Source organism: Lipophrys pholis, assembly GCF_963383615.2.
Source record: "Lipophrys pholis genome assembly, chromosome: 7".
Taxonomy (NCBI): domain Eukaryota; kingdom Metazoa; phylum Chordata; class Actinopteri; order Blenniiformes; family Blenniidae; genus Lipophrys; species Lipophrys pholis.
In genome coordinates, this window is record NC_137638.1 from 24,160,562 (window position 1) to 24,187,352 (window position 26,791).

General features: G+C 41.7%; 2 protein-coding genes and 1 long non-coding RNA gene across 5 annotated transcripts; 1 reads left to right on the forward strand and 2 right to left on the reverse strand.

The window, feature by feature from the left end:
• Positions 1–567: 567 nt before the first annotated feature.
• LOC308112462 (TBC1 domain family member 10A-like) lies at positions 568–11,132 on the reverse strand. Of its 2 annotated transcripts, XR_013935485.1 has the most exons (11): positions 11,010–11,132; positions 10,453–10,733; positions 8,988–9,087; positions 7,391–7,498; positions 6,999–7,105; positions 6,774–6,888; positions 5,785–5,850; positions 5,065–5,254; positions 4,812–4,966; positions 2,631–3,313; positions 569–2,344 (listed from the first exon to the last, which is right to left on the reverse strand). XR_013935485.1 is itself a non-coding variant. In XM_080467992.1 (10 exons), the coding sequence occupies exons 2-10, from the start codon at positions 10,632–10,634 to the stop codon at positions 2,813–2,815; spliced, it is 1,524 nt and encodes a 507-aa protein (XP_080324118.1). In that variant the 5' UTR covers positions 10,635–10,733; positions 11,010–11,132; the 3' UTR covers positions 568–2,812. The 2 variants fall into 2 exon arrangements, 1 of the variants encoding a protein (XP_080324118.1); XM_080467992.1 differs by having other exon boundaries at positions 568–3,313.
• Positions 11,133–14,130: 2,998 nt separating this feature from the next.
• LOC308112003 lies at positions 14,131–20,811 on the forward strand. The gene is made up of 10 exons (XR_013935467.1): positions 14,131–14,209; positions 14,289–14,352; positions 15,413–15,537; positions 15,737–15,973; positions 16,053–16,116; positions 17,167–17,291; positions 17,491–17,727; positions 17,807–17,870; positions 18,936–19,060; positions 19,260–20,811. It is a non-coding gene; the product is annotated as an uncharacterized lncRNA (long non-coding RNA).
• sf3a1 (splicing factor 3a, subunit 1) lies at positions 20,516–26,436 on the reverse strand. Of its 2 annotated transcripts, none has more exons than XM_080467167.1 (16): positions 26,379–26,436; positions 26,178–26,253; positions 25,398–25,507; positions 25,106–25,310; positions 24,776–25,027; positions 24,617–24,691; positions 24,377–24,527; positions 24,093–24,286; positions 23,819–23,936; positions 23,400–23,707; positions 23,000–23,248; positions 22,712–22,919; positions 22,428–22,582; positions 21,426–21,527; positions 21,251–21,322; positions 20,516–21,155 (listed from the first exon to the last, which is right to left on the reverse strand). In XM_080467167.1, exons 2-16 carry the CDS (start codon positions 26,220–26,222, stop codon positions 21,054–21,056), a joined length of 2,346 nt encoding a protein of 781 aa, XP_080323293.1. In that variant the 5' UTR covers positions 26,223–26,253; positions 26,379–26,436; the 3' UTR covers positions 20,516–21,053. The 2 variants fall into 2 exon arrangements, with proteins under 2 accessions (XP_080323293.1, XP_080323294.1); XM_080467168.1 differs by having other exon boundaries at positions 26,340–26,426.
• Between the last annotated feature and the right edge of the window lie 355 nt (positions 26,437–26,791).

A 26,791-nucleotide genomic window follows, 5' to 3' on the forward strand; every position in this document is an offset into this window, starting at 1 on the left:
AATGAAAATGTCATAAATAGAAAACAGAAGTGCAAAAGTTTTAATCCACAAAAAAGTTATATGTATTATTGCACTATTTATGATGAGTTAATAGAATGATCCTTTTTGACCCGTGACAAAAGATTGAATTGAGATATTTTATACAAGCAAATTGAATAGAGTACCTCAATTTGAAAAGAAATAAAAGCTAAATTATTTGTGTTTCAGTACAAAATTCTATTTGTTTGCTCTAGAAATCGTGTTGCATAGCAGGAAAACTGAATTGGGAAGGCACAACGAAAAAGTGACAGTCGTCGAGCTTGAATGCAAATGACCAAAAACAGATGAATATAGTTGATAAGACACAAACCAGCAGAGATCTACAAAATATAAAAGGCCAAGGTGTATATACAAGAGAATAAAAAAGGATGACTTAAAATAGACTAAAATACTGGACACACAGCTGGAGATATTAAATGGCCACTACAATATTAAACTACGATGAAAGTATATTTCCAGTAAGAGAAAGAGAGATGCTAAGATTTGTAACATGAATATGTTGGATCATAAAACACACCAACACAACTCAAACATTTGTACAGGTTTATTTAGAAGTCGAGTTCTCACGTCACGCTTAAGTGTGGCAGGTTTGAAATAAAACAAAGCAGAAATGTAGCCAACAAATGTTGATTATTGTTACATGTGAGGCAACACTATCAAAAGAACGCACAGTAATCAAGACTTTGGGCCAACATGGCTAATTTGTTTTGTCTTGTACATGAAGAAACGCTTCGCTAGTTCAGGCTGATGACTCTGGCACTCCATCTGCTGGTGGGCAGAAGGTATTGCATACAGACAAACATCCTCCAGATGATGGCAAACATGATTTTTTGCAACTCAAGTGAACCTCCAGGCTGTCAAACATCTATGTAATACCTCCGAAATACATGGAGAATTGTAACTGGAAATGTAGAGTTAAAAAAAAAAAAGTCAGTTTTATTGTAACATTTGTCGCAAATTCAAAAAATTTTCTAGTGTCACAAATGATGGCCTAAAATATGATCTTAGACAAATTAGAGACATCTGTGCAGTTTCTTTTGTGTAGTAACATACAGAACCAGAGTGAAAAATATACTCATTAAAAAAATGTTATTTCACATAGCATATCTACAAAAACAGCATTAAATTAGGACAACTTGAAAAAAGTAAGGCGTGTAATGCAAAGTAAAAAAAACAAACAACGATTGCATAAAGGCAAGTTACTGCTCAGTTAATTGTCATTCTTTAAGTACTTTTGAAGTTGACCTAAACAAGGCATTTTCTTTTTCCAACAGAATTTCAATATATTAAACACATTTTACAAGTGTGTGCTCATGTTTCAAACTCCCTTTACCGTTTTGATGAATTTAAGAAGAAAACAAAATCACAACTCAACAAAAAGATTGTCATGTTTTGCTGCTCAATCCTGCAAGTCTTAAATGTTTCCCAAACACATAAGGCGGGCATTCGAAGTGGAAAGAAATGCTGCAATTATCCCAGTAAACCTTGATCTTCAGAGAGAGAGAGAGAGAGAGAGAGAGAGAGAGAGGCAGACAGAGACAGAGACAGAGACAGAGACAGAGACAGAGACAGAGACAGAGAATGTTACAAGTAGCGGTCGCAGATCGTCTTGAAAGAGCAGTCTTGATTTGCTTTGGAAAATCTAGCAAAAATACCCAAGAAAAAAATGGACCAAACATCTTATGGGTGCCAAATAGTGCCAAGAGGAAAAGTGTCAGCACCATTAGATGATTTGCGATCACTCACAGACATGCAGGAGCATGTACAATATGCAGATCTGCATTTGGCAAGAGAGAAAGCTTTTAAATGGCTGAGCGTGAACCAAGGCAGGAATGTGAGATACAGTGAGGAATGCCCCCCCCCCCCCCAAGTGACCCAGCGATCAGGAGGTTCTGCTGCTCTACAGTGGCGAGAGTGTCTGGCACAGTGAGGAGGGAACAACTAGCTGGACTGCACAGATTCACTCTAAATAAAGGGAATCTTTATGCTACAAACCAGCACAGTCCCCATTTGAAGTGTTTGTTAAATAAATAAAAACTGTAAGGAAAAGAAAATTTCTATTTCATGACCTTTCATGAAGTCAGTGTAGTATTGTCCTCATTACAGAATCAAAACTCCCAAACGCAAGTGAATCGCATCTGTGCAGCAATGAAACACTAACAGGAATGAACAGGACCGTCAGCAGAAACCTCTGCAAGGCTGCCCTCTAGTGGACAACACCTCGAATGACCCCAAGAACTGAGGCGTGTTTCTCAGTTTACATCCTCAGCAGCAGAGCGAGACCGGTGAATAGTGTTGAACTGAACTGGAAACAAAACACAGAAATGTTGAACCTGTTAAAAAAACAAAAACAAAAAAAACCCACTTTGCTCCCAGAAACTGAGTAACTGGTGTCGCTTCAAAACGACATTAAGACTTGAGATGCATCCAGAAGAGGCGACATCCGCTTCACGGTCAACTATGGCACAAGCGTTAAAGTATTTATAACACTCAGCAGGTCTGCTTTAGTGTATGCTGATAATATCAAAGGCAAAATTGTGTGTCTAAAACTGAATAACTGAGTACAAAGTCGTCCAATCATAGTAACTCACCCAGTCAGAAACTTTGGCGCGGCCGGCTGGTTGTTGACTGGTATCGTGCTGGTGCTTTGTCAACTTCCACACACACACTCTCACACTCTCACACACACACACACACACACACACACACACACACACACACACACACACACACACACACACACACACACACACACACATTAATGGCTGCAGAGTTACAGATATGTATCTTGCTCTGTGCTGCTAAGGCTTTGTGTGGATCTCTGCAGGGTGGATTCTTTGGCCGGGGGGTCTGCAGCGGGGGCTTCCTGCTGGAGAGGTGAGTCTGTTTGTGGCGGGGGCTCCGGCATCACGCTGCCCTCTGGAGGCGGGGGCGGGGGAGGGGGGTCGGACGGTGCCGGTGGAGGGTCACTGAGAAGAGGGTAAGGATTAGGAATTTCCTCGACGGGTTTGGATTTCTTTATGCTCCTCTTCTTGCCCTTCTTCTCCTCCTTGCCCTTCTGGAGTGACGCGGCGGGCGGAGGCACCTCCAGTACAATGGTGGGGTTCTGCTGCAGGTCCTGCTGCCGCGGCGGCTCCGCCAGCATGATCAGCCGGGCGCCGTGCATCCTCGGGGGCGGCTTGAAGTTCAGCTCACCCCGGTTCTTCTTCCAGCGCTTCAGCTGCGAGTGATGCTCCCTTTCCACCTCTCGCGCCGTCACCGGCACCTCGAGGATCTGCGGCAGGAAAAGATGCGTCAGGTCAGGTCAGGTCAGGTCAGGTCAGGTCAGGTCAGGTCAGGTCAGGTCACGGCCGTTCCGTACAGATCACAGTCAGAGTGAAGCTACAAGAGCCAGAAAATGTGTTGCTTTCATGTTTGGCCATTGAGCTAAAAAATCTGAACTTTGTCCGTGAATGCCAAAGGGCTTTAGGTCGCCGTGGATCCTCCGGCCCCCACGGTCAACTCAGCAACATATCAGAGGGGGTATTGTTCCAGCAGACAGAGACTCACACAAGAACCAGACAGTGGAGAGCCAGCGCTCTGCTCAATCTGTCTATCACTTCATTTCCCCCTCTCAGGCTCTGCTCTCTCGGCCAAATTCACGAGCACTCGTTGTTTCCTCCAGCTTCACATCCACAAGACAGCATTCTGTACAACATTCTGGAAAACAATGTAACATGAAGAACCAATGCCTTCAGCTATGAACCGTGCAGAATGCCACGTAGTGTAATCAGGTAATTACTAATCACTTAATAATTCTTGTTGCCTTTTGCTTTTTAACTTAAATAAAACCCCAAATATGAAGAGGGCCGTTTTTACCCTTTATTGAAATAGATACAGACTTTACAGAGTAAAGTAACTCAGAGTAAACGTATACAAAACAACACAAACAGATTCTGCAAACCATCAACTCTCAGCTCTCATAATTGCAACACGTTTCTCTCCATTCTAACATCTGCTGAAACTAAAAGCCAGTTACCATGGAAACCGGTAGTAGCCAAAACACTGGCTCCGTGCCAGCTCTCCTGCGCGCCTTTTCCCCATAACGCTCGGCCACACAGCAATTTCTGCAATAACCACAGCAAACCCATTCATAATTTGGCTGCCAATTCTGTTGATGATTGCGAAGGCTTGTCTGTTGAAGGACGACGGATATCAGACTCGCAGATTTGTAAGACTAAAACAATCTATTCTATTGGTCGATTGCGATCAGCATGCTGGGCAACCTCCACCAAGACAATCTGAACAGGGACAGATGTTGGATTTTTGCCAGCAACAAACTGTTTTATCACTAAAAGTTTGTCTCAAAAACACTTCAGGTTTTTTTCTGCAGCAGCAGCAGCATTTTTATTATTTTTACTTGTTCAAAATGAGGAACTAGAGAAAGCACATCCAACCACAGCTGCTTCTCAGGGCAACCAAACATTATCAGACAAAACAGACATCCCACCTCGATAGCCACCAACACGGAGGAAAGACTCCTCCGTTTTATTTGTTCGGGAAAATTCTGTCTCATCAACGGTTTTATGATACGTGACTGATAAAGAGTCCGAAAAGTTGCATCACTTGTCGAATGTTTGAACTGAATCATCTAAGGTGTAGTCAGCCTCCCTTTGATGTAAATCGTGACAAGCATTCCTTGAAAATATGAGACAGCGAGAGAGAGAGAGAGAGAGAGAGAGACAGCGAGAGAGAGAGAGCGAGAGCGAGAGAGAGCACCCCTCTCTTCTTACCTCTCGAACTAGAGAGCCCTCCTGCATGTAACGGGGCTCGATGGCCCGGAGCAGCTCCATCGTCTCATACTGGCCCTGGCAGGCCTTCAGCTTCTCACGGGTTCCCAGCATGCACTTTAGTAGCACCAAACCAACGCGGAAGATTATTTTCACTCCTGAAGGAATGAGAACATAAAACAAAACACACGTGGGTTTTTAGTGTGAAGGATGTTCTGGATAACCGTTCCCCTTCAACATGTGGAAACGCTCTTACCGTCACAGAGGAACATGTCCCAGACACGCAGCACCGACGCCCAAGGCAGCGTCCGGGAGAAGGCACACATGAACCATTCAGTCATGTAGAGGATGGGGTCTATCTTATGTTTCTCCAGATGCCGGAAGGCCAGCGGGGAAACGCGTCGCAGCAGAGCAAAGAGGATCTCTCCATCCAACTGTATTGCTTCCTGAAAGGGAGACAGGTCGAAAAGTATTGACAGAGGGAATAAAAACCATTGTCCTGTGGATTATAAGGGTTGAAACCTGACACAAGCGCAAGTGCATCATATTTCTGCTTATTGTTTCCCATATTTTGTACCATCTTCTTTGTGTCTACATGGTATGTCCATCAGCGGATAATTAAAGTCTTTTTTACACTTGGAATAAATTCTATAATCAAAATAATAATAATAATAATAATAATAATAACACAACCAGATTAATTACAATCTTAATTCACTCATGCAGCAGGCCAGAGACATTTGCCACGGTAAATTATGGTCTGACATGACGGACAACGCCCAGGTGTTTTTTTGGTTTTTTTCATGACCACAGAATCCCTGCGTCAGACACTGCGGGAAACAAAAATGCATCCCAGCCTGACTAAAGACAGAGCGTCATTCCACTGAGTTAGAGCAGTCAAAATAAACTAGACCCTCTCTGCATATCCAGCCACAGCTGATGTCATCCTGCAGGCTTTCACATGTTTCAGTCTCACCAGGCCAGGACTGTAGTAGCCGGGCAGATACTTCTCACAGATTTGGACCAGTCCCCAGAAGGCATCCTGTGGAAACAAATACTGATGATGTAAGGAAACTCTCTGTTCCGCTGTCTACGTGGAAGGCAGATAACAGGGAAAACGTTGACTTTTAGCAGGAAAAAGAAACCTTTCAATCCATGATTCAACACAGTAAAGACCGTATCGACATAGAAGATGTTTCGGTGAAGAAGCCGATTGCTGTAAAGTTATAAATCAGTGGACTGTACATAAATCAAACTTAAAATCCATTTATATCTTAAAATATTTGTCTTTAATGAAGTTCTTTGTTATTTATCATACATAACTACAGTGAAAAAGCACTTGAGCAATAATTAATCAACGTGCAGGTAAAGATCTCTACTAGTTGGGATGAAATACTTGAATCAGACAGATGTATGAACGGTATCCTGAGATCTCATGACCGCACAGAAACTGGGAACTGAAGAGGGTTACTGCGAACTCTACTTGGGGAGATTTTGGCTTCAAAGAGAAAGCTAACCACTAACAAGCTACAGAAGTGACTGATGTACAGGCAGTATATTCAGCCACATACAGCAGCAGAGCTGGAAATGCTAAACTTGAATGAGTGGAACAACATAATCCCACAAAAATAACCAGACGAATACACTCAACACATTGGGTGACTTTGTGGGTTTGGCTAATTGGGCCTACAGTACTTTCTTTAAATGAGCTCAGAAAGCCTAAAGCCTTATAAAGTCAACAGGACCGCTGTCAAAATGTTCTAAAAGCTCATGTATTACTCAGCTGCCGGACTAGCTCAAGGACAAGTCTGCAGATTACGTCATTTGCATAGTCTACCTCCTGGTTGTTTAGCTCAAAAAAGGAGTTGTACAGGGTCAAAAATGGAAAGGAAGAAAAAGAGCAGCTGACCACATCGACAATAAAGAGGATTTTATAGTCTGTGTGTGTGTGTGTGTGTGCAGTACCTCAGCAGGCATGTGCATGAGCAACACAGCAGCGATTGGAGCCTGAGCCTGGCAGTATCCCTCCTCTGGTCTGTAGAGTGTGTACGCTTTAAGAACACGAAACAGGTCCTGCTGCCTGCACAGGATCAAAACAGACACAGCACAATGTTTACACAAACAAGACGTCAAGCAAGACAATGCAATCAGTTCTGTAAGGGGGTCGTCACGTCAGGTCAGACGGCATACCCGTGTCCTCCTCGGGAGACAAACATCTCATGAAATGGAAACTGTCGATGGAGGTCCTTCTCAATCACATCGACCCATTTCGGGTCTCCTGGCTGGCTGTCCAGCTCCTGACAACACAAATGGAGGACAATTGAAATCGCCTACATAGTGACAGCATGCTGCTCCGATTTAAGTTTTGCACCACATTGAAAATTCTTGACTACACTGAGCTGATTTAACACCGACATGAAACTGCGTGAACTAAAACCAGATGCCAGATGTGCCAGCCACATCAGGCCTCTCGCACACAAAATGTACATCTGATGCGTGACCACAGTTTCAATAATGAAATGAGCCTAAAATCAGCCCCAAAAGGGGCTTCGATGGGGAAGTGAAAGAAGAAGCTGTCTGACCTGAAACTTCCCTTGGTTCTGCTCTCTCTTCACCTTCCCTCCTGACAGGTAGAGCCATGCACGGCCTCGCAGGGCGGGTGGGATTCCTTTTTGGCACCGCAGCCTCACCTGGGCCACAGGAGAACAGAGATTCAACAAAAAAAAAAAAAACATGGATCAAACCACACTTCATCCAAGGAAACAACGATGACAATAACTTGGCAATGAAGACAGTCTTAAAGCGGTTATGTGCAGTCAGAGGTTAAGTCATGGACCAGTCATTTAGTGAGAAATACTCCATATTTAGATAGTTGAAATGAAATGAAATTATGAAGGCAATCTGGAATCGTTCTGCAAAATGGTGATAGGAAACATTCCCTTGATGGATGCTTATCATTCCTCATGTGATGTGTAAATGTAGAGCAGCTATTATCTTTCAAAAGTCAAACAAGCTTTTGTTGAGGCAACAGACAAACTGATGTAAGATACACGTTTTAATCCACAAATATGTATCAGACATTAAATCCGATTCAACGTACATTACCTTTCCATGACGAGTTAGTTTATTTCTAATATAAAACTAGCATACTTCCCTAATTCAGTACAAGTAATATTACTAAAGGGAGTACTATTATGCCATTTTCACAGTGAAATAGTTTCTTTGAGTCGATTCTATAAAACAGGTTTAACATGTCTTTCCTTCTTCATCCCAGTCACGATTTCATCACCGGGGCATCAGACCGCAGCGAGGTAAACAAAGGCCGAGTCACGGTCTTGTAACATGCCAACTAATCTCCTCCTCCACACAGATCAGCTGATTTTGCCCTCGTCTCTACGTCTGTTGCCAGTCCAGCGCCATTTTTCTTTTTTTGCTGAATCCTCAACCTAATCTACTCGCTCCGTCATTAAAGACTTGTCAGCTCAGAGGTGAACCGAGCCCCACCCTGCATCTGAGACTGTTAACTTTGTCAAGTGGTACACGGGCTGAGGAAGAGATGGGTTGTGTCCAGGCTTGCTGCTGATTCATGGAAATGAGGTGAAGTTGCAGCTCTGAAGGAAATCGCTCAGAGCGTCTCACACACAAAAACCAGCTGAGCAAGTGGAGGTGTAGACAATGCGTGTGCACAGTACTTACCTTGTGCAATCAAACATTTGGGAAAATACAAAGTACACTGTATGATCATGGAAACGGAACTCCACAGAAATGACACTGCTGGGAAATTAGTAAAAACAAGCACCAGAACACCTTTAAAAAGGAGATATCATATTCAGCTTAGGGCTTTTTTTTGTTTTTTTAATCATGGTGAACTATGTGCAAACTATATGCTGGCTGGTGTAGTAGTTAGGCTCACAGCAAGAACATTATTGGTTCTAGTTCAGTTGGGAACCTTTCTGAACAGTTTGGATATTCGTGCATACCTGGATTTTCCTCTCTCATTCTCAAAAACATATATTTCAGGCTAACTGGTAGCTCCTAATTCTGTGTCAGTGAGAATGATTGTGCGGGGATGTTTCTCAGGGAGTTCCCTGCAGTCAGCTGTGATTGGGTTCAACCCTCTCCAACAAAGCATCAGAGGAAGCAATACAGAAGATGGATGGGTGAACACCTGAAGCTGACCTTATTGAATCTCTTGATCATCCATTTGTCCCAGTGGCTGAGCATGTCCAGCCATTTCACCTCCCTTTGTCTGAGCACCTCTGGAGGCACATCCTGAGCCCTGCAGAAACAATGGAGAACAGAAAAATGCCACATCACAGACATCAAATCATTATTAAGCCCATCGAGACTTAACAATACACATCTCAAACAGACTTGGCTTAAAAAAAAAAAATTTTTTCAATCAGGATAGCAAAGACATAGTTGGGTGGCTGCTGGACGAAGGGCAAATCATTTTCAATGGAGTAAGACAAAAACAAGACAAACAGAGACTGTTTATCTTTCTCCCTGTGCAGGCTGCTCTGCGTCAGTAGCCATTATCCATACAGAGTCAATAAACCGCCAGTCAAAAATAACAACTCCTACTCTTGTTTAGAGGAGAGGTTATAAAAAAAAAAGTACAAACTCAGATGGAGCTGGTTTATTGACGGTTCCTCCTAAAAAAAAAAAAAAAAAAAAAAGCTGCCGTGCAGTCGTTATTTGCCTGCTTGATGATAAAATTCAACTGTAAAATGTTTACAGCCAAGAAAAATTGACTAGCTCACATTACATGACATCCTCTGACAGAAAAAGAAAACGTCGTCTCGCTGCCTATATGAATAAGGGCTTATGCTTTACTAGGATATGTAATTATCTCATCGGCACAAGCCAGTAATTGTGGGGTTCGGATGTCTTCAAAGAGCTTTTTTTGTATATTTAGGACAGCCCTCTTTCAGTTAAAAGTGTAGGCTGCATGTTGCATCAGTAAAACTCCAGCTTCAGCCTCCAAAGCCCTGAAACAATGATAGCTTAACTTTCATTGCCAGTGTAAATTAAGCCCTGGGATTGAGACTATCTCAAGAAGTGAGCAGAGAGAGAGGGGGCCCCTGCAGAACAAGGGGCACCAGAGCTGTGGATCCCAGTCTGCCAAAACTGCAGCAAAACAAAAAACCTCCTTCCAGCTGGTGCTTGGCACAACTTTCACCCCTTTCACTATTCCAGCACTGACATCTAAACTGAAGGCCTCCGTAAAAACTGAAATAAAGAGGGACTCCCAGAACAACAAAATACTGTATCGTTGCCTAAATGGATTAATTCAAAAGTGACACTGAGGCAGGGTAAAGTGCTCTTTGACATTTCTTCACAATGAAATGAATGTGCGAATAACAATGTATATGATAGAAAACGCTTTATCCTAAAGTAACTAAGAAAGAAGGATGAACTTTGTTGTGAGTTAACTTGGAGCTCTGGTAGTGAAAGACACGGTGCCACGCAGCTGGAGGAAGAGTTCCGTCTGTCCACACAACAACTAAGCAGCCTCCATGACTCGATCACACCACTCCCATGCTTTTAACCTACTCACAACTGGACTTTACACGTTAAAGGGACATAAATCACAACCTGAAGTGAATGAATCGCAGCTGGATGAGTTTTGAAGCAAACTTACGAGTCCCCCGAGTACTGCTGCGCCCCGCCGATAAACCCATATTTATCGGTCTGTCGATCGCTGGTGAAGCCGTTGATCTCCGAGTCAGATCCCAGGGAGCTCTCGTCGTCCAAGTGACTGCTGCTGATGGTCCTGATGCTTCTTGTGTCCGCCGATTGACGGCCGTTCTCGATCTTGGCCATGGTTGTTAGCGGGGAGAGCTAGGTGGCTAGCCGGGGGACGGCTAACGTTGACAGCCCGAGTCAGATGTGTTCCTCTCCCGCATCTGTGCTCCAAACACACTGCAGCGACGCCATGATGTTAAAACTTTACAGCAGCTTGAAGCGACATAGAAAAAAAACAACATCTATCGCCACGACAGGAACTGTAAAAGCATAATAAACAGATTAGGCGTGCGTTCGCTCTGTTAACTTAAAGGTTTATTCTGATTTAACGTTAGCTCGCGAGCGGCGATGTGCTAACAGTTAGCCTCAAGTACTCCAGGCTGCATTAAGTCCAAATTCAACAACCCAACGGCACACCAGCATCCCGCTCTTGATAGTTAATGACTTACTGACCATGTCAGCCGGTTAAAGCTCCAGTTTTCAGTCTCGGAGAGCTTCTCCTGTCATCCCCGGGCTGCTGGACAGATTTGTGGACTCGGTGTGTGAGAGAGCCTGCCGTCCCGCTGCTCGCGACTCCCGCGAGGTTATGGCGACCTCTAGTGGTTACACCAAAAAAATAAATCTTGAACGAACACTCGGAAGAGCGAAATAGTATCATACTGCGAATAAGAGAGAGAAGAGAGCGCCGCCATTTCTCCCTCTCTGGCGCTCTCTCTCTCAGTAAGGGGCCTCTCTACCTTCACCAACGCCACATTTGTTTGCGGAACCGACTTAGCATCGCTACCATGATAGCCTTTAGCTCATATCCATGGGAACTGGGTAGATCAGGTAGCAACGTCATCATTGAGCAGGGAGCGTTTCCATCCTTTGCTCTCCTCCATGAGGTGCCTCTCCCAGCCGCATATTAGGGGACCTTGTTTTTATTATAACGTCCCAAAATCTAATCAATTAATCCTTTAATTTCATGTAATTCAGGTGAGGAGTTGTGAAAAGTTGGTAAAATACATACATACAAACCAATGAATAAATGCATCCAAAAACTCTAAATACAACCTTCTGGGCCAAACTTCTGTTGGCGAAAGTTACTGGAACAGGCTCACGTAGAGTTCATACCGGCAAAACTGCATTTGTCATCAGAGGAGGTAACATCTGAAGCTCAACTTCCCACTGAGCAAGCAGCATCCATAGATGTCCAAGACACGTCCGTTCTTCCAGGCCCTAATCTGGACGTATATTTAACACCAGAACTAGTTGACAAATGACACATAGAAAAAAGATGATGGACATCTAGACACTCAGAATCAGTAAAAAGGGACAGGTCACAAGCTGTCTGTTAAGTCCAACTGAATGTATAATTATTGATTTGTGATTAAAATATTGAGGGAAGTAGATCATGACAGGCAAGAGGAGACAGCATGTGAAATTTAATGCACAATGTCTGAGTTATGACCATTTATTGTTTTGGCCGCAAGGCATTGACCTTTTTAAGTCCAGCTAGATGTGTTTATAGAATTTACATGTGCGTGCATACGTTTCCTGAGGGTTCTCTGATTTCCTCCCACAGTCCAAAAAAAGAATGTGATTGTAATTGGCAATGCTAAATTGACTGTCTGTGTGTGTCCTGATGACCTGTCCTTTTATCTTTTGAAACATATTTTCATTAACGTCCATACGATGTCCAGACAAGACGTGAATACAACGTCCAAGAAAGACATTTAAAAAAACTTTCATTCTGGCCCTTCTGAGGACGTCTTCTGGATGTCTGGAGATGATGTCTTATAGATGTGTTTTGGACCACTTTTTGCTCATTGGGGTGGTGGGTGTGGGAGGGTAAACTGGGGATTAACATATATCTCTTGGAATAAACGCCTCACAAAATCCAACACACTCCAAAAGTGACTTTTTCCAATAGCACCGCAGGGATCTTGGCTTGGTGAGGGCCCCCATTTGGTTAACCTGTCGTGCTCGATGGCGGTTTAGAGGGGGGGGGGGGGGGGGGGGGGGGGTTCAGATTGGTACATAAACAGGAGTGCCACAGTCTCAAATACTACAATGCACGCAGTGAGTACAAGACTCACACATAGATGCGTTAAAACAGGCTCGTGTCAGAGGCTAAACAAACAAGCTTTTCCCTCTTAACAATGTGCACCAAATATTTTGCACCTTTTTTTGCTGCAGAAACCATTTGTTGTCCATATACATGGGTCTTTTTTTTTTTTCAAATGTGCATTTAGCTGAATTTAATTTCCTTCCTCTTCCCTTGATTGCTGAATCCCTCTCAAATCATGCATTTTCCCCCTCTGAGGACGGGGGAAAAGATGCAGTATATCTGTCCTCTTATGGTTTTACTGCCGCAATACCAAAATATAATGTTCAACGACTATGAACATCCACTGGACTTTATGTATGGATGGGAAGACAAGAACTGAGCACCTGACAGCTTCATTTATGGCAGCCTCCCTGTACTAACCACCAAGAATGTGAGACTGTGTGTGAAGCTGTAGGTAAATAATTGCAGGAATCGGTTCACATGTCATTGTTTTGGAGAAACGTTCACTGCAAGAAGAGTTCCAATACTGTAGGCAAGTCGAGAATCATATTTGCTGCTGTTGCTTTGTTTAGAGTATTTACAAAACAGACTTGATGAGAGCGATAAGACACCACCGAGAATGAATTGGTTCTTAACGGTATAAATGCACTTTTTCTTTTGTAAGAAATTTAGAATTTTGAATGTAAGATTTACAGTAATATAATGAATTTGATATAGTTTTTTTTTTGTTGATAAGTGATTTTTAGGAGTGTTAAAGGCTTTTTAAATAAGAGTAATGTTAAGCAATGGTAAAGAAAATAACTTGAGTAAGACTCTGTGCCTCTTAACATGGTTTTACAATGCAGCTCCTTCTAAGAATGGACTGATTAGGAATTTAGAGGAGGGAGGCGTCTTATTTACAGTATTTTGGATCCATGTCCCACTGCACCTCTGCATTTTCAGGACTCCTTCACACTGAAGCTTCTCAATAAGTGACGGCTGTTGTCTCATGAACATGGCATGCTTTCCAACAAGTTCTGATTGTTTAGTTTTTTTATTGGGATGTTTTTTTTTGTTTACTTTTTTTAAGAGATCCCTATGGAGGGATCCAAATTGTAAGAGAATTATCAATGGCAATGCAACTGACTGCAGGACCACTAAGGTATTTCTCCAGCTCATGATCAAACTAGTGATTGTTTTCATATATTTACCTGTTGATACTATGCAGGAAATGCCTGGGAATACACTGACTGAGTCCTAATAGTTTTCTTTCCCCGACACTGGTTAACTTTTTGTGAGCGAGTGGTGGTCTTTATTCAGCTTTATCTCTTTAGTCATTGTCCACAGTGGACGCTTGAAATGGAAGTGGCTGTTTTGCCTGTCGGTGTTTGACTTTAAAAGTGTGCACCCAAGTACTTTGTCGATGTATTTATTATTTTGTTTTGCACCAGCCCTGCGCTATCAGTTCAATATGTACTTTGAGTTTATTTTGAAGAACCGGAAGTTTATTTTTTGTTAAACCGGAAGTAGTGTGCCAAGCTGTTTGAGGTAGCTTAATAGCACTAAGTTATGGACGGAGCACATTTTGTCTCTCCGGTGAGAATGAGAACAAGAAGAGAAAAAGGTATGAAAACTTTAACCTTTTGTGTCAAAATGAAGAAATGATTTAGTTAATGTGATCCTGATTTAAAATCTTGTTTTAGAGGTGGGAGAACCGAGGAAGAAGAACTTTTATTTGTCTCGGCTTCTCCAGATAAAACTCCCTTGGTAAGCACATGTTCCCATTGGTGTGTATGTGAAAATACCACGAGGTGAAGATGCTAGCACATGCTATTACGGATGAATTCTACATTTTATGTTGGTTTTGAATGATACTCTTACATTTAGTTTATGATTTGAATTAAATTTGTGCTTTATTTATCCTGTATGTTGTAATTAGCACATTGTAAGAATTTTACAGAGTGAAATATTTAATCACCTTCACTGAAGGTGGAAACCACCTTCATTAGGAAGGTAAAATGTCCTAAGTTCATTTATGAGAGTTAAAAGCAGCGAAGCTGTAATTTATGTTCGTTCTGTCAATTAAAAATGATTTATTTTATTTAAAACTAGAAGCCTATGTTAGAAAAGATTAAAAAGAGAGACTATAAATAAGTGAATTCATGGATGCAAAAGAAACCCATAATTGCACTTCATTGTAATTATACTTTGTTAAAATTAAACATTCACATCTTGAAATGTGTTGTATGGAAATTACTATGGCGATTTACGCGTGAACTGTAATATTTTGGATTCCTTATAGAAAAGAGAATTTAATGTTGTACAAGGTCATTAAAAACAGCCGTAGAGGTTTGACACAACAGAATAAACTCCTGAAAGACACACACTGTTTACTACAAACACTATTGTTGAAATAGGTTTTATAAAAGACTATGATCTCTGTCATTGTAAACTAAACTAAAAGCTCTTAAATCAGCCGGTTAGAGGAAAATAAACTGAAGCATTGAGATTTTTTGTTATTTGGTGGTCGTTTGAGTTTAGGGTTGGGTGTGTTCTCTCCGATTTGCAATACACTTGATTGCAATGAGGGGCTCCTTATTAGGCTTTTTCACAGCCTTGGTGACGACGTCATCAGTAGGTTCAGGTATGCTGAAGCAGGGCGAGAACTAAGACATGCAGGACAGGGGCCCTCGAGGACCGGGGTTGGGCACCCCTGCTCTAGAATATCGGTGCTGAGCATCGTCCAGGCTTTGCCCCCTAATGAACCTCTTCAGCATGTGACATTTCTTCTGGAGATCTTAGTTTTGTTTGTTTTTTCTTTCTCAAGATCCTGCATGGCTTCGAGAACCAGGTGGGAGAGGAGAACTGGCAGCAGTTTTCCGAGCAGTTCCCTCCTCTGTTGAAGGAGCGCCTGTCGGCCCCTTCAGTCCTTGCAGGACACTGAAATGTTCGGTATGTCAGCTGGTATCTGCAACGTCCAGCTCACCCTCACACACACCTCCTCCTGGAAGTGATGACACACCCAGCTCATTGATCAACAATGATACATTTTGTTCCTATTATGATCTGATCCAGAACGAGATGTTTTCACTAATCTATCAGCTCTGTTGTTTGATGTCCTGACCTGAGACGTTTGTGTGTTTCTGTCCAGGTTGAGGACGGAGAGGGTAACAGGGAAACTCATTGCACTGCCCAGATCGTAGGGAGAAACTCGAACTGGAGGGAAGTGACTGGCCTTGATCCTCCACTCTGCAGACCCCCAACCCCCCAACCCACGCCCTGTTTGTCTCTGAGTGTTCCAAGCTGTTTGAGGTAGCTTAATAGCACTAAGTTATGGACGGAGCACATTTTGTCTCTCCGGTGAGAATGAGGAAAAGAAGAGAAAAAGGTATGAAAACTTTAACCTTTTGTGTCAAAATGAAGAAATGATTTAGTTAATGTGATCCTGATTTAAAATCTTGTTTTAGAGGTGGGAGAACCGAGGAAGAAGAACTTTTATTTGTCTCGGCTTCTCCAGATAAAACTCCCTTGGTAAGCACATGTTCCCATTGGTGTGTATGTGAAAATACCACGAGGTGAAGATGCTAGCACATGCTATTACGGATGAATTCTACATTTTATGTTGGTTTTGAAGGATACTCTTACATTTAGTTTATGATTTGAATTAAAATTGTGCTTTATTTATCCTGTATGTTGTAATTAGCACATTGTAAGAATTTTACAGAGTGAAATATTTAATCACCTTCACTGAAGGTGGAAACCATCTTCATTAGGAAGGTAAAATGTTATTCTAAGTTCATTTATGAGGTAAAAGCAGCGAAGCTGTAATTTATGAACAGTCTGTTATTTAAAAATTATTTATTTTATTTAAAACTAGAAGCCTATGTTAGAAAAGATTAAAAAGAGAGACTATAAATAAGTAAATTCATTGATTCAATAGAAACACATAATTGCACTTCATTGTAATTACACTTTGTTAAAATTAAACATTTTCACATCTTGAAATGTACTTTATGGAAATTACTATGGCGATCTATGCGTGAACTGTAATATTTTGGATTCCTTATAGAAAATAGAATTTAATGTTGTACAAGGTCATTAAAAACAGCCGTAGAGGTTTGACACAACAGAATAAACTCCTGAAAGACACACACTGTTTACTACAAACACTATTGTTGAAATAGGTTTTATAAAAGACTATGATCTCTGTCATTGTAAACTAAACTAAAAGCTCTTAAATCAGCCGGTTAGAGGAAAATAAACTGAAGCAATGAGATTTTTTGTTATTTTGTGGTAGTTTGAGTTTAGGGTTGGGTGTGTTCTCTCCCTGATTGCAATGAGAGGCTCCTTATTGGGCTTTTCTCACAGCCTTGGTGATGATGTCATCAGTAGGTTCAGGTATGCTGAAGCAGGGCGAGAACTAAGACATGCAGGACAGGAGCCCTTGGGGACCGGGGTTGGGCACCCCTGCTCTAGAATATCGGTGATGAGCATCGTCCAGGCTTTGCCCCCTAATGAACCTCTTCAGCATGTGACATTTCTTCTGGAGTTCTTAGTTTTGTTTGTTTTTTCTTTCTCAAGATCCTGCATGGCTTCGAGAACCAGGTGGGAGAGGAGAACTGGCAGCAGTTTTCCGAGCAGTTCCCTCCTCTGTTGAAGGAGCGCCTGTCGGCCCCTTCAGTCCTTGCAGGACACTGAAATGTTCGGTATGTCAGCTGGTATCTGCAACGTCCAGCTCACCCTCACACACACCTCCTCCTGGAAGTGATGACACACCCAGCTCATTGATCAACAATGATACATTTTGTTCCTATTATGATCTGATCCAGAACGAGATGTTTTCACTAATCTATCAGCTCTGTTGTTTGATGTCCTGACCTGAGACGTTTGTGTGTTTCTGTCCAGGTTGAGGACGGAGAGGGTATCAGGGAAACTCATTGCACTGCCCAGATCGTAGGGAGAAACTCGAACTGGAGGGAAGTGACTGGCCTTGATCCTCCACTCTGCAGACCCCCAACCCCCCAACCCACGCCCTGTTTGTCTCTGAGTGTGCCAAGCTGTTTGAGGTAGCTTAATAGCACTAAGTTATGGGCGGAGCACATTTTGTGTCTCCGGTGAGAATGAGAACAAGAAGAGAAAAAGGTATGAAAACTTTAACCTTTTGTGTCAAAATGAAGAAATGATTTAGTTAATGTGATCCTGATTTAAAATCTTGTTTTAGAGGTGGGAGAACCGAGGAAGAAGAACTTTTATTTGTCTCGGCTTCTCCAGATAAAACTCCCTTGGTAAGCACATGTTCCCATTGGTGTGTATGTGAAAATACCACGAGGTGAAGATGCTAGCACATGCTATTACGGATGAATTCTACATTTTATGTTGATTTTGAATGATACTCTTACATTTAGTTTATGATTTGAATTAAAATTGTGCTTTATTTATCCTGTATGTTGTAATTAGCACATTGTAAGAATTTTACAGAGTGAAATATTTAATCACCTTCACTGAAGGTGGAAACCACCTTCATTAGGAAGGTAAAATGTTATTCTAAGTTCATTTATGAGAGGTAAAAGCAGCGAAGCTGTAATTTATGTTCGTTCTGTCAATTAAAAATGATTTATTTTATTTAAAACTAGAAGCCTATGTTAGAAAAGATTAAAAAGAGAGACTATAAATAAGTGAATTCATGGATGCAAAAGAAACCCATAATTGCACTTCATTGTAATTATACTTTGTTAAAATTAAACATTCACATCTTGAAATGTGTTGTATGGAAATTACTATGGCGATTTACGCGTGAACTGTAATATTTTGGATTCCTTATAGAAAAAATAATTTAATGTTGTACAAGGTCATTAAAAACAGCCGTAGAGGTTTGACACAACAGAATAAACTCCTGAAAGACACACACTGTTGACTATAAACATGATTGTTGAAATAGGTTTTTATAAAAGACTATGATCTCTGTCATTGTAAACTAAACTAAAAGCTCTTAAATCAGCCGGTTAGAGGAAAATAAACTGAAGCATTGAGATTTTTTGTTATTTGGTGGTCGTTTGAGTTTAGGGTTGGGTGTGTTCTCTCCGATTTGCAATACACTTGATTGCAATGAGGGGCTCCTTATTAGGCTTTTCTCACAGCCTTGGTGACGACGTCATCAGTAGGTTCAGGTATGCTGAAGCAGGGCGAGAACTAAGACATGCAGGACAGGGGCCCTCGAGGACCGGGGTTGGGCACCCCTGCTCTAGAATATCGGTGCTGAGCATCGTCCAGGCTTTGCCCCCTAATGAACCTCTTCAGCATGTGACATTTCTTCTGGAGATCTTAGTTTTGTTTGTTTTTTCTTTCTCAAGATCCTGCATGGCTTCGAGAACCAGGTGGGAGAGGAGAACTGGCAGCAGTTTTCCGAGCAGTTCCCTCCTCTGTTGAAGGAGCGCCTGTCGGCCCCTTCAGTCCTTGCAGGACACTGAAATGTTCGGTATGTCAGCTGGTATCTGCAACGTCCAGCTCACCCTCACACACACCTCCTCCTGGAAGTGATGACACACCCAGCTCATTGATCAACAATGATACATTTTGTTCCTATTATGATCTGATCCAGAACGAGATGTTTTCACTAATCTATCAGCTCTGTTGTTTGATGTCCTGACCTGAGACGTTTGTGTGTTTCTGTCCAGGTTGAGGACGGAGAGGGTAACAGGGAAACTCATTGCACTGCCCAGATCGTAGGGAGAAACTCGAACTGGAGGGAAGTGACTGGCCTTGATCCTCCACTCTGCAGACCCCCAACCCCCCAACCCACGCCCTGTTTGTCTCTGAGGGAGTGTTGGAGGTTTAGATAAGATCCGGATTTTCAAAACGTATTTGTGCTCCACTTGTCTAGTTTATATCTTCCATCCATCCATTATCCACTGAGCAGGGTGAGGACATCCTGGTCAGGTCATGAGTCCATCACAGGACAAACCACCACTCACATCTACAGACAACCTCCAATAAACACCTTTTAAGAAATGATGGTTTTTGTGTTGTTGGAGCAAAACACACGGAAACACCAAGTGCACTAGAGCCAGTGATATTGTGATAGAGGAAATAACTGACAAACTAAATTGGAAAGTTTACATAAATATACTTAAGACAAAGATGACAAATTATTGCAATGTTACATAAAATCAAAAATTCAGTAAATCAAAATGCTCTTTACAGGTTATATAACTTTCATACTTCCATATCTCAATTATTGTGGTGGAATATGGGGTAATAATTATAAATCAAGCATCAATTCAATTTTCTTTCTTGAAAAGAAAGCTATTAGAATAGTTAATTATGCGTACTATTATGCTCATACCAATGCTCTTTTTATTGAATAGAAAATGTTAAAATTACACGACCTTGTTGACCTCAACACTGCAGTTGTGATGTATGAAGCACATAATCATGCTGCTTCAGCACATCCAGGAGAGGTTAAACCCAGGGAGTCTTTTTATATGATCAATGATGGTAATAAAAACTAAATGAAGTATATAAATACTAATGGGAACTATTAGTGTTTATGTATATTAGATTTTTGGTACAAATGTTTAACCTACAAGTATGATTGTACATGGATACTGGATAATTGTTAGTGTACTGCATATACTGTGTATATACTTGTATGTATAAACTATTGTGTATACATGTGTATACTTGTGTAAATGAAATGTATTTCTTCACTGTATGAAGCTCGAATTCAGTCTGATGTCTTAGTCTGCTGCATCTTGTATTTGATTTGTTAATCAGGTTAGACAAAATAAGTGTTAACATCAGCCTGAACCCTTTTGATCTATAAAATTGTCAACCTATGGATGAAAAATTGCTTTTGCTGATTTTATTTTGTTGACCACTGGCCGAAGAAATTAAAAACTAAATAAAATAACCAATACACCAACTCTTTTTTAAACTGTGTTCAACATGATTTATCGCAATATAATCACAGTACATAATTTGATTTTCACTCGCAAATTCCTGCTTTCAAGGAATCCTGGCAGCCCCTCGGAGTACTTATCTAACATTGCTTTTCACCCAAAAAGTGTAGATTCTGGCTTAAGTTAAGTTTTTTGAAGCTGCTTTTTTTTTCTTCTTCAAAGTATACTATGAGACAAACATACCTTTCAACCCTTCTACTTGAACACAATTACTGTTGTACATAAATGAAAACTTCAATAAAAAGATTAAAATCACAACAAATACAGCAACAAAACTGGAATTAAGTTTTCAATCCTTTTATTTAAGTGAATGAACAATGAGATTTTACATGTTACTAATTACTGTAGACAAACCAATATTGAGACAAGGCTTGCTTACTGGATTATAATTCATCATACAGGAACGTGATTTTCCTCATAGAAATAAAGGGAAAATAATTTCCCATCAAACTAAAACGACATGGCGGCACTGAAGGACAGAACATGGGCCTTTTCTTCTTGTAGTGTGGCTCACTTCTTCCTTCCACCTCTCTCTTTCAGGGCCAAATGAATGACCGAGCCGTTGTTCATGTTGTAAAAAGCCAGGGAGTTGGAGTCCTTGATGAAAATGCCCTAAAAAGGAAACGAATAAAACACGTTTTATTGATTCAGTCAAAGTTATGCAGATGAGGCCACGTTCCAGCACATTAAAAAAAATAAAAAGTTACCTCAAACTGTAACTTCTGTTTTCCTGCAGGCATTCCTGTCGCTTCATGAATCTTCACCTTAATAACAGAAACCTGTGGACAAATCACATTTCCACAATCATCAGGCTCAAGTAGGCACATTTACATTCACGCTTAAAACAAACCAAAACGACATGATAAAACAAAACGTGCATACCTGATCTGTGAGTGGAACAGTGAAATTCAGTATTTGGCCGTTCAGCTTCCATTCAGTCTTGTCCTGCATGTTGGGTACTTGTACTTTAACAGCAACTGGACCCTGAAGAGGACAAAATATGTTTCAAATTAAGACAAAGCAACAGACGAAACAGGAATATAATGACTTGAGTGACGGAGTCTCCACAGAAAAGGTTGGATGTGGTTTTCATCCCACAGCGTTACAAAATTAGGTCAATTTAAATTATTTGTTCTTTTGGTTTCCATCTGGATGGCCTTGAAATAAACTGCAGTTTTGCATAATGTTCCAAATTTGTATTTTAAACACACTGCATGGTAAGGCATAAATCAACAGCATAAACTACAAAAATCTGACGGGACAAATTTCAACTGGGGCACAACAATCAATAAAAAAACAAAGTCAAGAGGCGAGACGTTGTGATTAGCTAATCACAAAGGCTTTCATTTCATAAATACATCAAGTCTGTCCCACTACTGCGGAACTATGCAAATATAAGCATAACTTGCACTTTAAAGTGACCAATAGAGTGAATGATTCATAAACTACAATATACAGAAATCATTGGGGAATAGTTTGGATTTGAGGCAACAGGCAGTCAACAATGGAAAAGGTGCAAGACGTGTCATAGAGTCGTCACTACATCCAGAGGAAACTCATTTCCTCAAACAAGCTTTAACCAGCCGTATTCATCCCAACCTAGTTGAGACTTTGGTCAGAGTGTGTAGCGGCTGTGTTGGTGTCAAAGTCAAACTAAACTCTGTGTCGTACTAAAGCAGCCGTTCTGAGAACGTAATGAAGAGGTGATCGCAGAGCAGCTGCAGTCCAACTCCGGTGCAACCTGAAAGCAATCGACGTACCCTGCGGACCAAATATCCAGCATATGCCACAAGTTTGAACTGAGAAGGCGTCCGTACAATGAGCAACAGATGATTTTATAAATTCAAGGCCAACCACCGTGTTCAGCCTCAGACATCAACTAACCTTGTTTCTGCGAAGAAACTCCTCCTCTGGAATGAGGTTGTCCTCCGTCTTCATCTTCTTGCTGACTGGCTCATCGTCGTGGGGTGGAGGAGGGTGAGAAGGCGGTGCGGGAACAGAGGAAGGTGGCTGTGGAACAGGCGGAGCTGGGACAAATGCTGGAAGAAGAAGAAGAAGAAGAAGAAATGCACCCTTCAGTGTGAAAATGACAAAATAAGGCAGAAGAATTATTCAGGAAACTAAATATTTCTTCTGAATGTGGTAAGTTGATGGAGCTACGATCTTACCGGCTGGAACAACCATGGGAGGCGGTCTGGGGGCCATGATGTGAGGGGCCGACGGAGGCATAGGAACCACATTGATGCGCTGAGTAGGAATCATGGGAGGCATCTGTGCGAGGACTTGTCCTGGTCCAAGGCGCACCACAGGAGTCACGGGGGGTCGTGGAATCACAGGAACAGCCGACAGGAGTGTGGTGCGCACTGGAGGTGCCACCTACATAACACACAGCAATGAATTAGGGGGTGTACATGCAGTGTGGGGTATACAGATATCCTTTGATTAAAGTAGCTCACAGAGATGGATGGACGAGGCACAGTATTGATGGGAGGACTTGGTTTAGATAAATTGGCCATAGAGGAGGGCATTGGAGGCTGGTGATGAATGTCACTCGGCTTGCTTGGGCCAATCTTCTCCTTGGTGTCATCCTCTCCCACCAGACCTTTGGCCTTGTGAATGGCTTCGATCTGCTCCTGCAGGGTGATGTTGGCCTGTGCAGCCTGCTGTGTACGAGCCATGCTTCCAGAATGGCCGTCCCAAGTAACCTTGTGAGAGGGCAAGAGAGCAAATATTACAAAGCAAGAAAGTACCAATTTAAAAAAAGAAACTTTCTTTATAGGATGGAAATTGTGTCGTCCCCCCCCCCCCTCCATTTTTTACCTTGATCATTCAAAATAAAAATAAAACTTCTCTTACCTTCTCCTCTGGCTTCTGGATTTCTTCCTCACCGATCTTTTTACCGATGGCCGTCTCTTCCACACCAAAGATATCAGTACGCCTCTCAGCCAGCTGTTTCAAGCTGCTCTCAATATCCAAACCAGGGGCATAGACTTCATCCTCCGTCTGCCTCTCTCTGATGCTGCGGTCTCTCTGTTCCAACCAGCGCGGGTCCAGCAGACCAATACGCATGTGCTCTTGCATTTTACTGGCTGGGATCTTCTCGCCAGTAATGGGTGAGATAAGGTACTCATCCGGAACAGCGATCGAAGGCGGCGGCTTGGAAGCTGTAATAAAAATAATTTTTTTTTTACATTTTTTTTAACAATCCAACCACATGGCACAAAGTAACAACCAGATTATGCACTTGTTTTTTTCTAGTATAGGGGTATTTTTACCTTTAGGGTCGTAGTCTTTGCGAATGATGACCTGGTCTGGAGTTGGGGGCAGTGGCGGTGGCATGGGGTTGTCTGGTGGCAATGGCGCCTTCACACCATCATCATCATCATCTGATCCCTTAAGACAGAGAAGAGAAATATGTTAACAGCACTTATCATTGTTCATTTATTACATTTCAACCTAAAAAATTAAGGCGTTGAATTAAATGAAAGAATAAAAAAAAACAGTATTATATTTTCGAAATCAAACAGTTGGAAAAACTTTGTTTCTAACCTCATCCATGTCCTGAACTTGTGTGTCTTGATCAGGTTGTGAAGGGTGACCGTCACCTCTGTGCTCCCTCTCGTCCTCGTCATCACTCTCAACCTCCATTTCTACCTCCTCGCTCTCTCCATACTTCTCGTAGCGCTCTTGGATCAGGATGCGAGCACCAAGCTCCTCCGGTGTGGTTGGTGGGGGGAAGTGGCCTTGAAAAACAGAAAAACCAATACAGCTTAATTATTTTTGCCATAATTAACATTTGACATGTTAAAATATTTGAATTATAAATAAATTACCTTGTTCATTTGGCTGGAAGTCGACTGTCTCAACAACCACAAAGTCATGCCAGTCTATTTGAGCATACGCCACACGTTCCTTTTCTCTTTCTTCCTCCTCTTTCTTCCTCTCACGCTCCTGAAACTTTGCCCACTCAACACGGTACCTCACCTGATAGTTTGGTAAAAGGACAGTCGATCAACACAGGCCCTCTGCTTCCAAAATCTCATTCAGACCAATTCACTGCCACAAGAAATTACCTGGTCCATAACCTCTCTTGGGTTCTCAGCCTCCTTCTTAAGTTTGATCAGAAGGCCTTTGGGAGGAATCAGAATCTAAACATGACACAGAAGATAAGACATAGTTTATCGTCACCTCACAAACATGGATAGCAACATTAGAGAGGGAAATGTTCTCACCTTGGTGTACTGCTCAACTAGTTTGGTAAAGTAGTTGAAAAGGCTGTGTTGGGGCCTCAGAAAGTCAAACTGGTAGTTTCTCTGTTCTTTCTGCATAAGCTGAGTGAGAAACTGACGGCCATTACGAGCAACAAACTGGGCAGTGAGCTTGACGACGTCCAAATCGAACGCTGAGATAGATGGAGGATCTGCAATGAACTCAAAATCGGGGGGAGGCTCTTTGGGGACTATCGCTTCCTGAATCACTTGTACCTGTTGGGAAAAATTACACATTAATTATAAACATGGAAACGAATATTGCAAAAAGCACAGTGGAAGGTTGAGTCTTACTTTTTGTGGAAGCTGCTGAGACTGCTGCATGGCCTGCTGCATAACCTTAGGCACAGCTGCAGACGGCTCTTGCGCTTTGCCCTCCTTAAACTCATTGACTTTGTGTCGATAGTAAGCATGGTAAGGGTCATTGGGATTAAGGAAGTTAAACTTTGGATTGTTGATTTCATTTTGACGGATTCTGGCTTCAAACTCTGGTCCATTCCTGTGAAATGAAAAGTAACCAGCCATGTCATACATGTACAGTATTGTCGAGATCACCGCTTTTCAGATTGAAGATGGAGTAACCAACCTGGCAACAAAGCTGGCTGTCTTATCAACAATGTTTCGGACTTCAGGAGGCGGGTATATGATGCCAACAATGGGTTTGGTGGCTGGGGTTTCTTCTGGAGGTGCTTCATTCTGCACATAAAATATACATCACATAAATGTAAGTATACATATGTTGTCACTATTTACAAAGTATATATAAAGTTCAGAAATGTACAATATAAAGACACTACCATTAGTAAACCATGACACTCAATGCACCCAGAATAATAACTGAGCGACTTGAATGAAACACAGATTTACTGCAAATAATCACATTTTAGGTTTGAGTGCAGGTCATCTGCAAGTTTTACTTGAAAGATATGCTGAAGGTTGTTGTTTTAATCTCTAAAAAGCTTAAGAATTCAATGTTGGCATTTAAACTTAGGTCAGTGCAAAAGAAAAAGCATCTATAAAAGTACCATTTGAAAAGCGTTGTTTTAATAAACAAATTCATGAAGTATATACAGCCAATAGATGATAACCCATTTGTTTTTTTCACAGTGACTTACAATTCGCTCAGACATTAAATGGGACGATATCAAACTAATAAAAATGTTGGTTATTGAGCTGGAGTGATTCAAAGCTAACATGCTAACGGGCTTCAATTTTTCCTAAATTAGTTGTTTACAATAGATGCTCGGTGTTTAACCTTTTAATGATTGACACAATTTGCCTCTTAGAAAGGTGAAGGTAGACCGATCGATCATAATTTTGTGAAAAGAATGAATGGGCCTCTTTGGTCACGTTAGCGGGGTTTTACCTTGTTGGTCTCCGGCTGGATAATCTGAACAGGCCCGGGTGGCATGGCGGTGACTTTCTGTTAGTCTACAAACTATCTGGAAAGATCCAAGCACCACAGACAGAACGTGAATTTTTGAAAAAAAGGTCTTCTTACACTTGGTTTTTTAAGGACGCAACGTACAAGAGTAAAAAGTGCAGTTTTCTTGTGATTGATACTCACTGCGTCGCCGTTACGTTGACGTAATGGAGGGGTATTACTTCCGGAAACAAGCCGCAGTGCATTCTTCTTCTTCTTGGGTCAGGCAGTCTAGACGCTCCAATGGCGTATGGCTGCCCTCTACAGTTTGTTATCCGCATTGTTTTTGTCAGTCATTCATATTTTCTGGTGCAATCCAATACAATGTAGGTAGTAGTCCAACAGGTTTTTTTTTGTGTTTTTTTGTCATTTTAGTCCAGTTATCCAGGTGTGTAGTTCTAGCCCTGAATGAGAATGCGTTCTACTGTCTCTGAGGCTCCACACTCATATTTGACGTCTGGGTGTTTGCCAATCAGAGCCAGGCCACTTCTAAGCCCACAATGTCCAAGCATGTGGGATTGGAAAGGTTGCACATCTCCCTCCTAATCGGATCTTTT